Genomic DNA, 15,358 nt, shown 5'->3' on the forward strand with positions numbered 1-15,358 from the left:
CTGGTTTTCACGGGATTGAGGAGACGATCGTACGGAGGAGACTCCTTGAACCGAGCGAAATGTTCAACCTCACACAGATGCACTGCAAGAAGGGAGTGCTTTGAATTCGAGAGATCAATTTGTAGTACTCCGGCCTAAACCAAGACAATGGTCGTTCCAGAGTAAATTCGGTCACAAGAGAGGATGGGTTGATCTGTAGGAGGGAAGCTGAGAAATGCGTGGAATCAATGGTAATCAAAGATTGTAGGTGTGTTGTGAATTCTGAATAAGATAAGTTCTGAATGATTGAAGTTACTCAGTTGAGAGTAATTGCTCAATTGATGAAGTGTTGATCTCGTGTTGTCTGTGAGTGAGATTCTTGTATATTCAATCATGATTTCAGAGACTTATTTATATTGCTGGAATTGTAGACACCATGATCCCATGAAGTGTGACAGTTGATGGAATCAAAGAGTGGCAAAATGGAAATCGTGTTTGAAACCAGTTGCTCATCGTGCGGAGACTTGGTCGATTTTCCATCCACTACTTTGTTAACTCCTTCAACTGATTGCACGACTTGCTCACATTCCATCGTGTGTATGAACACACGTGCCGTAGACCGCCAGACCAAAACCCTAGTTAATATCTCCCATGTGACACGATTGACGTCTCGTGGTTAATTAGTCAGTTGTTGACTTCATGACTTTATGGGATAATGAGTCCATGTATTTGCTGAGTTGAACATGATTTTGCAAAATGTTCTGAAACTCATGAATTGAACGTGTTTGTTGAGACAGAGGTATAATTCTCACGTTGATAGTTGCGGCGAGCAAGTATTGCTCATTCGATGAATTGTTGAATATTGATAGTTGAACCAATATTACTTGATTTGAGCAAATATTGTTTATCTGAGCAAGTGTTGCTCGTCTGATGAATTATTGGTAGCGTGACCAAAATAAAACATTAATTAGAATACTGGTAGTTGAACCGAGCATAATTAATAAGAATACTGATCATGAGATCGTCGTAAAGTTATTAGTGTTCGAATCTGGAATTATGATCCTTGGACTCAGAAACCCTAATTTGATCAATTGATGACCAATTGATGGTTTATTTCAAAATCAATCCATGGAATGAAGGAGGGATCGGCTACATGGGATCATGGATCGACCATGTAGCGCCCATATGCTCATGTGAGCAAATACCCAAGGTCTCTTGAAGAGTTGGTGACTTGTTGATGAAAGAATGATTAAATGCTGGTTCAATCATTTCTCCTATAATGCTCGTCTGAGCCTTAGGTGATAAAACCTAATTAATTATGAAGAGGTGAAGGACCGACCAAGGGGTCATGAAATCATCCCTGGGTGGTCACGGGATCGACTGACGATCATTCCATGAAAATCCAAAATTATTTGGAAGAGTTTTGGACCTAATACGTGCAATTGCGCAAAGGGATATTTTGACTTTGGGTCCCATAAAATGGTATACCTTTGTATTTGGAGCCTAACTTTGTCCAGCTTTGAGTTTGGGTCCCGGTCAAAGGTTGACTATTCTTGACCATCCAACAATCAGTTAAATATGGGTTATTTTAACGAAAATATTACTTTTTATTTATTTACTAACTCTACCAAGTTATCCAAGACAGTGAAATGACTAACGAAAACGTTTTATTTTTGTTAAAATATCTCATATTTAACTGATTGTTGGATGGTCAAGAATAGTCAATCTTTGACCGGGACCCAAACTCAAAGCTGGACAAAGTTAGGCTCCAAATGCAAAGGTATACCATTTTATGGGACCCAAAATCAAAACGTCCCTTGCGCAAATTAGGTCAAATCATGAAAATACATGGGACCGACTCATTGCTAGCCAAGGAGCCAACCCTGGTCGGCCAAGGTAAAATGCTCACGTCAGTGTCTCAAACCTGAGAATTTTGATATTTTCTGGCGTGCAGTTGAGCATCCATTCGAGAAAATATGACAAAATTAGGGTTTTGCTGAAACTGAGGAAACTTCATGAGATGAAGGAAAATAATTATAAAATGAAGGAATATGTGGCGTGGGACCGCTAGAGCTAAGGCATGGACGGACGGCCAGTGACCACGGTCCCATGGTGCCTTTTTCTAATTTTATAATATTTTTCATGATTTAATGAAAATATCATGAAATCAAGGAATTTTGTTGAAATTAAGGAGTTTCCTTAAAGTGAGAGTTTTCATGGGATCAAGGAAGCAAATAATATTAAAATAATAAAATAAGGGCGTGTGAGGCCGGCTAGGGCATGGCCGGCCGGTTTGGTCCCGATCCCACGAGTTTCCTTAATTTTATGTATTTTATGTGTATTTTTCCATGATTTGAAGGAATTTTCATAATTTGTGAGAAATACCATGAAATCAAGGAATTTCATGGGATCAAGGAAACCTTAAAATAATAATAATAAAATAATAGGGCGTGTGGGACCGGCTGAGGCATGGCCGGCCGGCTGGGGCCCGGTCTCACGGGTTTCCCTAATTTTATATTATATTTTCCATGGTTTTGTGAAAATACCATGAGATTAAGGAGTTTTCATGAGTTTAGGGAAATAATAATAAAATAATAAGGAACCATGAGGTGTGGGGCCGGCTGGGATCAAGGCATGGCCGGTTGGCCAATAATCACGGCCCCATAATATTTTTCCTAATTTTATATTATTTCCTTGGTGTGAAGGAAACACCACGAAATTGAGGAGTTTCCTCAAAACGAAGGATATTTGTTCAAATGAAAGGATTTTCATGAGATCAAGGAAAATAACAGAAAATATGACAAAAATATAAAACTGGCGTGGGATTGACCACGGCATGGCCGGCTCGGTGGGCCCATGCTCCCAGCGCCTTGGTCAATATTTTAATTATTTATTATTTTCCTTCCTATTTTGTATAGGTTCATCATTTCGTCGTATTCTGAAATACTCGTTCGCGCGGTGATTGTTAGTGCATCATCGTTGAGTACACTTGCACCTTTTGAGCCAGGGCTTACTCAGAGGTAACTCAGACGCCCGTGCGTTAAATATGTATTACTAACCCATGGAATTCTGCTGGGAAGAACCATAGATTGAAGTAACGAAATATTGCGAAAATATTTGAATATTTTCGGAAATTCAGTGGACGAATCCAAGAATTTAAGAATAATTAACTGATGGCTCTATACTAGCAGAGCAAGCTGTCTAGGAGCATTAATTATTCTGACATGAGCTTGCTGGAGCTTCATATCTTTTATATAGTCAGGGAAAACTTGTTGCTTGTATCCTGAAGACGTTGTCGCTCTATACTAGCAGAGCAAGCTGTCTAGGAGCCGTCAATCTCGTGATTCTATATAGAAATAATTACTGAAGTGTTCAGTATTCATTGAGATATGTTGTTGTCCAGCCGAGAGACTACATATCCGCATGTATTCTGAGAGAAAGTATTTTCAATCAGAGATTCGATGAGAGACTCGTATCTCAATACTCACATCTGATTGTTGGATCAGGAGTTCGTATAATTATGGGTTTACGATTTTAGCCTTTGTCGAAAATCCACCATCTAGACCTGCCTTTCACTGGCTGCTTTTATACCTGGATTAATTTTCAACAAGATGGTGCCATCATCAGATCAAAGTTGGACAGAGTTATGGTTAACATGGAATGGATGCAGTACTTTCAAATGTCCAAAGCAGAATTCTTATTACCAGGTATCTCAGACCATTCTCCTATTATTGTTTCAATTTGTAAAAACAAAAATCATGGCCTCCCTCCTTTTAGGTTTTATAATTATTTGTCTGAAGAACAATATTTTCTAGAAGTTGTTAGAAATGCCTGGAATTTTCCTGTCAGAGGTAACCCCATGATAATTCTGGTCAATAGAATGAAGAATGTTAAGCATGATCTTATTAAATAGAGAAGAACTAGATTTAGAGCTATGTCAGATCAAGTTAGGCTTGCTAAAGAAAACATGGACTCGGCTCAAACTTTACTTCAAGCTCACCCTATTGATCAAGATCTTACTAGAAGAGAAAGAGATTATGTTGTTGAATATGTAAAGCTAGCTAAGTATGAGGAATCTGCTCTTAAACAACATTCTAAAGTTAAAAGGTTAAATCTGGGAGATTCAAATACTTCTTTTTTTTCACAACTCTCTTAAAGAAAGAAAATCTATGAATAATATTCTTTTTCTTTATAATAATGATAATGTTAAAGTCTCTAAGGACAAGGAAATTGCGAGTGAATGTATTTCTTATTACTCAAACCTTTTTGGTAGTGACCTTGAGGATAATGTTATTGATGATTTCTCTAATTTAAGGTTTGAAGCTTATGTTAAGCAAGATGATGTGGCTGACCTTATTAGGCCTGTTACTAGAGAGGAAGTTATTTTAGCTCTTAACTCTATTGGTTCTAGTAAAGCCCCTGGACCAGATGGCTTCTCAAGTCACTTTTTTAAGACTAGCTTGTCCATTGTTGGTGATGATCTTGTAGCAGCAGTTCAAAAATTTTTCACTAAATCTAAGCTCTTAAAGGAAATTAATAGCACCTTCATTACCTTAATTGCTAAGTCTAAGAATCCTTCTAATGTTTCAGATTATAGGCATATTTCTTGTTGCAATGTCACCTATAAGTGTATCACCAAAATTATTTCTCTTAGAATGAAGAAGATTTTGGGGGGTCTTATTATCCAGAATCAATCAGCTTTCATCTCTGGTAGAAGTATCCAAGATAATATAATGTTGGCTCATGAATTGGTTAGAAATTATCACAGATCAAAAGGGTCTCCTAGGTGTGCTCTAAAAATCGACTTCAGAAAGGCTTATGACACTGTCAAGTGGTCTGCAATCTTCTATGTCTTGAAGCAAATGGGCTTCCCTGATCAGTTTATTAATTGGATTTCTTTATGTATTACTTCTGCTAAGTTCTTTGTGCTAGTAAATGGTTCTCCTTATGGTTTCTTTGGGGCTAAAAGAGGACTCGGACAAGGCTTCCCAATTTCGCCTTATCTTTTTGTGCTTGCTATGGAGATATTAAGTGCAACTCTCCTCAAACAAGTGCAGCTGCAAAATTTCGGCTTCCATCCCAGGTGCAAGCTTACAAGCCTTACACACTTATGCTTTGTCGATAATGTTATGTTATTCTTCAAAGGTACTTCCTCAGCTGCTTTAAGTGTTAAGAATGCTTTGAATGAGTTTAGTCTTTATACTGGTCTTGAAATGAATAACCAAAAAACCTCCTTATTCTATTCTGCTATTGAAGATGATATTTTACAACAAATTCTTATTATTTTGAATTGCTCTGAGGGGGGAACTTTCTGTCAGATACTTAGGTATTCCTCTTCTCTCTTCTAGATTGTCTTATAAAGATTGCATGCCTTTACTGGAGAGAGTAGATGATAGACTGATGTCCTGGAAGCCAAAGTTTTTAGCATACCCAGGAAGGGCTCTTCTTATTAAATTTGTGTTGAGTGGGATGCTCTTTTTTTGGTTTTTTTGCTTTATTCTTCCTAAGAGAGTTATTAAGGAGCTAAATTCTAAATTTAAAAGATTTCTCTGGTCTGGCACTGAAATGAAAAAGAGTTACAATCCTCTCAGTTGGACTTATTTATCTCATGCTTATGAGGAAGGTGGCCTTGGAGTTAAAAGTCTGGAGTATACAAATGTTGCAGCAAATCTCAGGCACATCTGGGACCTGATTTCTGGGAAAGAAACCATATGGACTACCTGGGTGAAGAGTAACCTTATTAAGCATCATGATTTCTGGACAATGCCTATCCCTCAGGATTGTTCCTGGTGTTGGAGAAGAATTTTGGAGCATAGATACTTAGCTAAGCAGCACATTGGGGTTCTGTTAGGTGATGGTACCACTACTAACTTCTTATATGATAACTGGCACTCAAATTGAAGGTTAGTGGACTGGTGGATTCTAATACCTTGGAGACTTTAGGTGTTACTGATACAACAAAAGTTGCTGATTTTATTTCTAATGGAAGTTGGAATTTTCCTTCTTACATGGAGGAAAGTGTTCAAGATATAGTACAACAAATCACCACAACTGACTTCAACATTCATGAAAGTGATCAAGTTTTTTGGAAGGATAGCATCACAGGTCAGTTCTCCATGAAACATACTTACTTGGAAATTTCTGATCATTTATCTTCCCCTATCTGACACTGTCTTGTTTGGTTTAAAAATCACATCCCCAGACACTCCTTCATTGCTTGGCTTGCTCTCATAGAAGACTTAAAACAAGAAATAAACTTCTTAGATGGGGTGTTATTACTGAGGCTTCTTGTGTGTTATGTGGTGAAGAGGGAGAAACAGAGGACCATTTGTTTCATGATTGCTTATTTTCTTCAGGTATTTGGATTGGCCTCTTGCTAAAATTAGGCTTCATTAGAGTACCTGCTAACACATGGGAAGAGGAAATTACTTGGTGTACTCAGAATTTCACAGGTCATAATACTGTTACTACCATCAAAAAATTGGTTCTTAACTTTTTTATTTACCACATATGGAAACAAAGGAACAATAGAATATTCAGATCTTCTTTCAATTCCCAAGACCAAGTGAGCCTTCTGATTGTTCAAGAAGTGAGATATAAAATGTCTGCTTCTTTTTGCAAGGAGGAGGATAATGTTCAATCAAGATGGTTTATGAGCAGATGGAGAGTGGATTGCCTTTTTACTCAACCTGATTTCATTGAGTGTACTTGGCTTGCTCCTGAAACAAATGAAACAATGATTAATACTGATGGTTCAAATTCTGATGATGCTGGTAGTTTTGGTGCCATCCTAAGAGATCATAATGCTGAAGTTCTGAGTGATGCTAGTGGTGATGGACCTTCCATTTCTGTTTTGGCTCATGAATTGCAGGGAGTAGAACTGGGGATGAAGATGGCTATTCAACTTGATAAGTTCAAAGTTCATATTGCTACAGATTCCATGGCAGTGGTTAATTTATTTACAAATCCTGAGCCAGACCCTCCTTGGAATGTTATACAAATATGGAGAAGAATAAAGCTGCTGAAAAGAAGGTTTACTTCCTAGAAAATTTCTCACTGCTACAAAGAGACTAATAGAGTTGCTGATTTTCTTGCAAGCATACATCCTGGTGGTACTTGGGTGGAACTTAGACACGACGATTTCTCCCCGGATTTCAGAGAAATCCTTGCTGCTGACAACGCTCAGCAAGTTTATTAGAGGCGCAGAAGAACATATTTGTTTCTTTGTTTTTTCCTTTTCTTTTGTTTTTTAGTTTTTCTGTTATTGGTTTGGGTCTCCTTAACCCAGCGGACCTTGTCAAGGTGAAAAAAAAAAATACATACTGTACTAGAAAGGTATAGTTACAGACTCGCACGAACTAAAAAGAAAGGGAGTGGATAACCACGTGCGTTTTGGTTCTATTGTATGTACTACATCATTTGACATACTTTGACAGCCTTGACCAGATGCCTCTTTTTTCTTCAAAACCTTATTCATACGAGTTCTGATGAGGGGCGGCACACTTTATATGTGAATCGTGATCCTTCCTCGGTGTCTCAATTGATATAAGGAAGGCTTACGAGGTAAAAACTTCCGTTGCAACATGCAGACACACATTAGCTCGATGTCAACCGCGTCATTGCCCGCGAAAAATCGTACAGAATCGCATAGCACTGAGTCGTCATCAAAAAAGTAAGTTAAGAGACTCTCTTAAGACCATAAACTGATGAAACTAGGCGTGATGCTAATGACAACCTTTACAAGCATGGAGAGGGTTCTATCTGTTCATACATTATATTTTGGTTACGGCAACTTTTAATCAGAAACAAAAAATCATCTAAAACTTCAACAAAGTTGACAATTGTTTTTGTTTGTTTAAGCATGACTTTTATCAAAGTGCCCAGCTTTACATAAAGAAGAAAGGCCTTTTCTTTTTTTTTCCTTTGTCTTTCGCCTTTCTTTGTAATTGCATCCCCACCCAAAACATCTAGTTGTAGTTGGGAATGGAATCATACAGTTCGGTATCCTCTGTTTTTCTCCATGCAAAAGCTCTCTTTTTACAACTTTTCTTAGTGTCTAAGCATCTTATATAACCCATATATGAATTATATAAACATTAAAATCAAACAATCTGATGATTCTGGGGATGTACGATCTAGGGTTTCACGTATAGTTTACTATAAACAGATCATTTGCTTGTCATAATAGAAATCAAATTTTTGTACTAACTTTACACACATCAGCCAGAGAATTTATTTAAGAATCAAACTTATACAGGAATTACTTAACAATCAAGGAACTTTTTCACAAATGAACATCTTTACTATAGGTAACAGGCTCAGGCGTCCTGTATTACATGAACATGACAAAATGTCATAATAAAATACAACTATCAGAAGTTTCCGAACACCATAGAGGATCTCATCTAAAAGATCTTACAGGAAAAGGAATCAATCGAAATAGAAAATTCGTTTAGATACTTCATTTGATAGTGTTTGTTCAACTGGTTGCAATATTTTATGATGAACGAATCATTTGCACCACATGAATTAATATTCTTTTCAAGGTTATAGTCATTAACAATGCTCGAAACAAAACAGATTTACCTATGTAAATACTCTGGATTAAATGCCACGGATTCTCTGTATATCATCTCCTTTATCTGCTCTTCTGTGAGGACTTGTTGTTCAAATTCAAAAGAGAAAGGGACTGAACAAACTGGTTCATCGGCTATATCGTGTAACCTTTCAAGATAAGGATGAGCCAAAGCTTCTTCAACTGCATCCATGAAAATACATTTTCAATATTCATAATGAGAATTAAGAAGTGCACCAAGTTGAAACCAGAAAGGGTGTTCCATATAAGACTTTATGTATGACAAATGATACACGGTATGACATAAAAGATAGTTCTACAAGAAGACCAAGTGCTTCTGTTGGGAAATAGTGTGGCATTGGCATTTAACCTCCACAAGGACCACAATCACAATTGTTTGATCATATATCAAATGGGCCCAACACATGGTAGACTGAGGAAAAAAAAAAGAACAAAAAAAAAAAATCCATTGAAAGCTTCAAATGGCTGCTAAAAGAAGATATGGCATTAAAAATATTCCAAGTCTGACACGCTCTTACCAAAATACCTCAAGCACAGCCCTGCACCTAAATAAGGCTCCAGTCCGTATTTTTTCTCGATTGCGTATCACAACCACAAGTTTAACAGGACACTAACTCCAGTTAAACCATTCTGTCAGACAGACAGCAGTGTCCATATATGGTTTAAGCGAAGAAAATTAGATTTTAACTGATGGTAAGAGTTTAGGAGTGTTTCTAGTTAGCCCACAGATTTCTAATTTTGTCTCTTCCTAAGACAGATTACCCTATGGAAATAGAGTTCTACATATATAGGTTACATATCCATTCTGTCCATGGACATCAATAGTTCACTTTAGAAATCTCCGGTTAAATAGGACGTATTAGCAAAATAGCTGGTCTAATAAGAGAGAAAAATCTTTTTCCAAGGACCAACCTCATAGCTGTGGCTTTAAATTGAGTGAGGGATCATGATTACCCACCAAATATAGATAAGAGTTTATTTGGACGATAATAATGATTATAATAATAAGGCTCGATAAATATACTAACAACTGGGAAGAATCTTAGGGAAGTTCTAGTAGGAAGAGAGCGGTGATACTAAGACGAAATTAGTCAATCTTAAATATACATGCATACACAGGCAATAAGGAAGTCATATACTGAATATTGAGTTCAGGGTTGAAAGATAATTATCTAACACTCGTAAAAATGGATGACTGAGGCATGAAATTATGTACCTGTGATTCTTCTTGTAGGGTCAAATGTCAACATTTTTTCAATGAGATCAATGGCAACAGGGTTAACGTGTGGGAAAACCATAGCAAAAGGTTGGCGAGGATGTGGTGGTAGCTGTTGGAGATACCTTCTTGCATCATCACTCCGAACAAAACCTAGATCAGCTTCAGTAGGTGTGCCGAGGAGCTACAGTGTCAATAACCATGTGTAAGATAACCTTTGTTGAACACCAACAAGAATTGATTGAGACCCTGAATGGCAAGTTTTCAATACGGTACAACTTATCATCTTACCTCAGTAAGTAACCGCAGCTGATGTACATGATCCCTACCCGCAAATAGTGGTCTTCTATTCATCAGCTCCATAAAGATACATCCCACTGACCACACATCAATTGCAGCAGTATAGTCTGAAGAATTGAGCAACAACTCTGGTGCTCTATACCATCTAGTGACAACATACTCGGTCATAAATTCATTTTCCGAAGTAGGGCGAGCCAAACCAAAATCACAAATCTTTAAGTCACAGTTTGCATTTAGCAAAAGGTTGCTCGGTTTTAAATCCCTATGAATAACATTGGCGGAATGAATATACTTCAAACCACGAAGAATCTGGTACAAGAAATACTGCACAACAATTGAAGAAGGAACCAAATATTAGGTATTATCCTATGAAACTACCAAAACAAGTTCATAAAGTTATAGGTTTTTAGTATTATGAATTTGGGATAGAAGCTGTCAGTTACCTGGCTGTGTTCCTCCGATAAACCTTGGTTAGAGCGAATTATTTGATGGAGGTCACTGTCCATGAGTTCAGTGGCTATGTAAACATCAGAAAATGCTCCTGGTATTGGTGGTGGAATAACATCTCTAATACCAATAACCTGTTTAACATACACAAAATTCAACCCAAGTTAAATTCGACAAGCATCCGCATATAGAAGAAAATGTTCATCTTAGCCCTTTATTTGGATGTGAGTGTGTCCACAAGCATCTCATTTCATATACCAAAACGAAGAAGAAAATTCAGTTTGCAGGGAGCTCATTGCTGTCTACTCAGATACAGTAACTACAAAGAAAGTTATATCCCAGGAAAAGTTTTTAAACTCACACTTGTCAAGTTATGAAATCTAGTTTAATGCTGAAAAAGTGCACTCAAATTGTAGAATCCAATATGAAGAATAGATTATATTCTTGTAACGTAAACAAAAAACACCTACGTTGATGGAACAGAAAAACCTAGTTGCCTCTATTGCACTTTGGAGTTCAATCTAGTTGCCTCTATTACAATTTGGAGTTCACTTGATTTCTTGAGAAAAGTATGCCCAGTTGAGATTGTAACAATTTTTGTGCGCCAATTAAGAATTGCAGAATAGATAGTGTCTCCTCACTGAAGTCATACCCAAGTCCCCCGACAGATGCAAATGGAACACAACAGAATTATATAACCTGAGACCAAAATGACTTCTTCAAAACCCTAAAACACCCATTTCAGATTTGTGTTTACTTCAGCAAACAAAATTAAAATAATAATACTAAAGATAAGCTCAAATTCTTAGTCATATTAACAAATTATCTCCACACATTCAAAATCAGCAGAGAAAAAAAACATACTGAGTTTGATTAATCCCTTCAAAAAAAAAAGGGAAGTTAAGATTAATAGCATACATTCTCATGGTCCAAATGCTGAAGAAGTTTAATCTCCCTTAAAGTTCTTTTAGCATCCATGTAATTGTCAAATGCATTAGCGATCTTCTTAATCGCAACCATTTCATTTGTCTCTGAATTCAACACAGAACTAAAAACCAAAACAAAATTAAATTATTAAAGTCAACTCAATTTAAACAAAATTTTTTTTTTATCACAGAATCAGTTGGTGCTAATCAAGATATGAAAAATTACCATACGATTCCATAAGCACCACGACCGATGGGCATAATCGGAGGACGATACTTGATAGTGATCTCAAACAAATTACCAAAGATATTATACTGAACAAATCGACCTCCATGAGTTAAAATTGCTGGAAAATCAGCTGGTGGGTTATTAGCGTTATCTGAGTTTTGAGGAATATCTGCCATTAAAGCTATTGAAGATGAAACAAACAAAATTATCTCTTTGCAGTGTCTCTTTAGACAAATTGTATACTTCTTTATCTGTAGGACTTGACTTAGTGAGATGAAGTTTTAGGGGAAGTAAAACGAGGGAAACGCGTTAAAGATGGGAATGGACGGTTGACGTTAGCGCCGCCCCTGAATCTAATGGGTATTATTGGTTTATAAATTCAACGACTAACTTATTGAACCGTTACATTGTAATTGAAAAGGAAATTTGAGAATCAAGACAAGAAAAGGATATACAGTACTGTTTGTTAGGCAGTTGGTCATCGATTATCCGATCCAATCATCGCACAGCACATAGTAAGCCAAGCTTTACTCAATAATGGATTATTCTGTTCTCACAATCCGGATTCCGGTATTGAAACTTAATAGAGTCCTGCTGTAACGCGCCCTCGCTACGATGTGGTCGGGCCACATCCATTTTGTATGTGGTTCCTCTTTATTTTTTGACACCTATTCAACCAAAAAACCTGCTCCCTCTAAATCCCCTTAACTGTTTCACTTTTTGAGAAAAGTTGGAAGTTGAGAAAAGAAAAAATCAAAACAGTTAGGTAATAAAACAGTATTCCAAAAAATTTCCTACTTTATATGAGGTGTCAGCATTTAAAGAGGGGGCCACATACATGAAGTATGTGGCCTGACCACATCGTAGCCGCACCGGCTGTAACGGGTCACCCTGGTGACAGTTTCGGTAAAGATGCAGTTTATAGCCCTTGGACATGGTATGTACAGATCTCGAGACTAAATCTAGAAAATTAAAATGTATTTATTATATTAGGCATTTATATTATTATATTATTTTTGTATTACACCCCTATATTTAGTTAAATTTACTCCATATTCCCCCTAAATAATCAAGAAATTAGTATCATGTCTGTTAACGAAGAAAAACCTAAACTCAACCGTGAACCATGAATTTTCTTTGTGATTCGAATACTTGTTGAGAACTATCAAAGAAGATGAACTTGGTATGTGATGAGGGCTTTGGAGGGATTATGGGGACAAAAACGTATAACAACGATATGTTATCTTCCTTTAAATTTTAGATATCAAACATTAGTTTGATGATTTTGGTTTCCGCATACAAAGTGATCAGGAAACCAAAATCATTAATCACTTAAATGAGTATTTAGTAAACATAGGTTTTGGGCATCGCGTATTAACGACTGTTCCGAATCATTACGATGCATGAAAAGGTAGATGAAGTCAGCACGTCCATAGTAACACTAGCGTTGATCTAATATCGGATAATTCTAATCCTAAATAGGTAATGAGTTAACTTAATTCAAGATTGAACCTTTTTTTTATCAGAAAATAGAACACATCCCTACCTACACTTTAAACAGTATAGTTAGGATAATACATGATCCAGTTATAACCAGGATTATTAGAGAATTCCTGAATCAAAAAGGATAAGTTTTCATCAGACCATCTGGAGTTGATGATACTTCGATTACACATTCTAGAAATACTAGATCATAAGAAGTTATCAGATCTATTGACTAGATTAAAGGATCAAGCCTTGAAATTAAAAAGTTTAAGTTTTGGGACGCAAAGTTGGTGCTATTGTTGAATCGTTCCTCTCTAGCTTTCGCATACATTTCAATAAGCAGCTTTAATATCGGTTCAGAGTTACTTTGAAATTCAATGTGATGTCCTGGAAGCTCCATTTCCCACTGAAATGCTGTTTTAGCTGCTTTTTGTTCTAACAGTTCTCTAGAGCTCCAGCCTGAAGAGTTTCCTCTGGCTTCTTTGCAATTGCATGTATCATCAATCAGAGTTAAGTCAATTGCAGAGTCACAACATTCAGGCAGCACGGAAATAGCAATACTAATTCGATATCTAAAGTAAGCTGGGAAGTGCCAACAGTACTTAGAGGGGTGATGATGAGATCAGGGTCATTCAGTGGGTTATAATACATGCTTTGGTTAATGTTGTGGCTAGTATTTTGTATATAATTTGATGAATTCAGATATTTTACAATGGTATTAGTAGTTTGCCAACTGTTCTGATCTTTATTTTTGAAAACTTTGTCACATCAAGCCTTCCAAATGTGCCAGTTTATGGTACTACATAATTATTCCCAACCTATGAAGCTATTGTCACTTTCTTTACCTCTAACCCAGCTATTTATCCAATCATGGCAAGTGGTGGTTCCGTTTTTAACATAGTCCATCTGAAAATTTAGATAGTTCCACACTTGCGAAGCAAAATGACATTATAAAAAAAGATGTGTGAGAGTTTCGTTATGATTGTTGCACATTTGGCAGGTAGTATTTATGTTTGGAATTTTAGCCACTACTCGCATACTATCAGGTAGTATTGAATTGGCTATTTTCCACATGAACATTTTTAAGGAAGGAGAATTTTTCAAGTTCCATATTTTACCCCAGTGAGTAGCATTTGTTTCACTATTGTTAAGTTTGTTGTACAAAGATATTACATAAAATTTATTGTCTCGAGTTAAAGTCCAAATAGTATGATCATCAATGTTGTTTGTTGGGATTTGGATTTGTTGTATTATTCTAACAGTTCGGTTGTCAAATCATCTTTCAAGTTTTGCAGTATCCCAGGCTTTTTCATGAGTCAGCAGATCACTAACAAAATTCAGATTAGTGTTATCTATATTGGGTTTAGTTATTGGAGGTTTAACATTAGGTATCCAAAAATCATTCCAAATATTAATTTTGTTTCCTTTTCCTAGAGACCATAAGCAGTTAGGTTGCATTATGCTTATACCACTTTTAATCCCTTTCTAAATCCAACTATCAGTTCTTTTTAGAGTGGGATCAAGGTGCACTATGTCGGTATTAGGGAAGTAAATAGCTTTTATGATCGAGCCCCATTGGGAATCAGGAACTCGTTGGAGTCTCCAACCCATCTTAGATAACATTGCGTTGTTAAATTGTTCAATGTTTTGTAGACCTAATCCACCATTTTTTTAAAGATTTACAGAAACCGTCGCAGGCTTTGAGGTAGATGCCCTTCGGATTTTCAATGTTTTTTCCCACCAAAAGTCATGTTGTATTTTGTTTATGTTTTTGTAGACCTTTTTTGGGAGTTTAAAGTAAGAAATTTGGTAAATGCTCATGGAGGAAGTAACTGATTTGATCATTACTGTTTTATTAGTTGTATTTAGGTTTCTTTTTTGTATACCAAGAAGTCTAGTTTTCATACTTTCAATAATTGGTTCGAAACATTTAATCTTTGGACCTATGTGTGAACAAGGGGCACCTAGATATTTATCTTCCAGGGGTATTGTATTTATGTTCAGGTTTGCTTGAATACTCATTATATTATCATCAGTGTGAGCACTAAAGAACACCCCCAATTTGTTCAGATTTATTAGCTGGCCCGAAGCCTTGCCAAAGTCAGAAAAGATTTTCACCAGATTATTTCTAGATTATGTTGTATCTTCGCAGAAGACCAAACAGTCGTCAGCGAAGAGAA

The 15,358-nt window shown here is 36.5% G+C and overlaps 2 protein-coding genes across 2 annotated transcripts; one reads left to right on the forward strand and one right to left on the reverse strand.

Annotated features, from left to right (window-relative positions):
- Window positions 1–3,913: 3,913 nt before the first annotated feature.
- On the forward strand, window positions 3,914–7,024 carry LOC113312744. Its single transcript, XM_026561482.1, has 5 exons — window positions 3,914–4,086; window positions 4,253–5,305; window positions 5,571–5,703; window positions 5,883–6,084; window positions 6,336–7,024. The coding sequence occupies exons 1-5, from the start codon at window positions 3,914–3,916 to the stop codon at window positions 7,022–7,024; spliced, it is 2,250 nt and encodes a 749-aa protein (XP_026417267.1).
- A 1,164-nt stretch (window positions 7,025–8,188) lies between these two features.
- LOC113310225 (mitogen-activated protein kinase 3-like) lies at window positions 8,189–12,013 on the reverse strand. The gene is made up of 6 exons (XM_026558822.1): window positions 11,691–12,013; window positions 11,457–11,586; window positions 10,535–10,672; window positions 10,083–10,415; window positions 9,792–9,975; window positions 8,189–8,737 (listed from the first exon to the last, which is right to left on the reverse strand). The coding sequence occupies exons 1-6, from the start codon at window positions 11,867–11,869 to the stop codon at window positions 8,562–8,564; spliced, it is 1,140 nt and encodes a 379-aa protein (XP_026414607.1). The 5' UTR covers window positions 11,870–12,013; the 3' UTR covers window positions 8,189–8,561.
- Window positions 12,014–15,358: the final 3,345 nt, after the last annotated feature.

Source organism: Papaver somniferum, chromosome 9 (genome assembly GCF_003573695.1).
Source record: "Papaver somniferum cultivar HN1 chromosome 9, ASM357369v1, whole genome shotgun sequence".
Classification (NCBI taxonomy): Eukaryota; Viridiplantae; Streptophyta; class Magnoliopsida; order Ranunculales; family Papaveraceae; genus Papaver; species Papaver somniferum.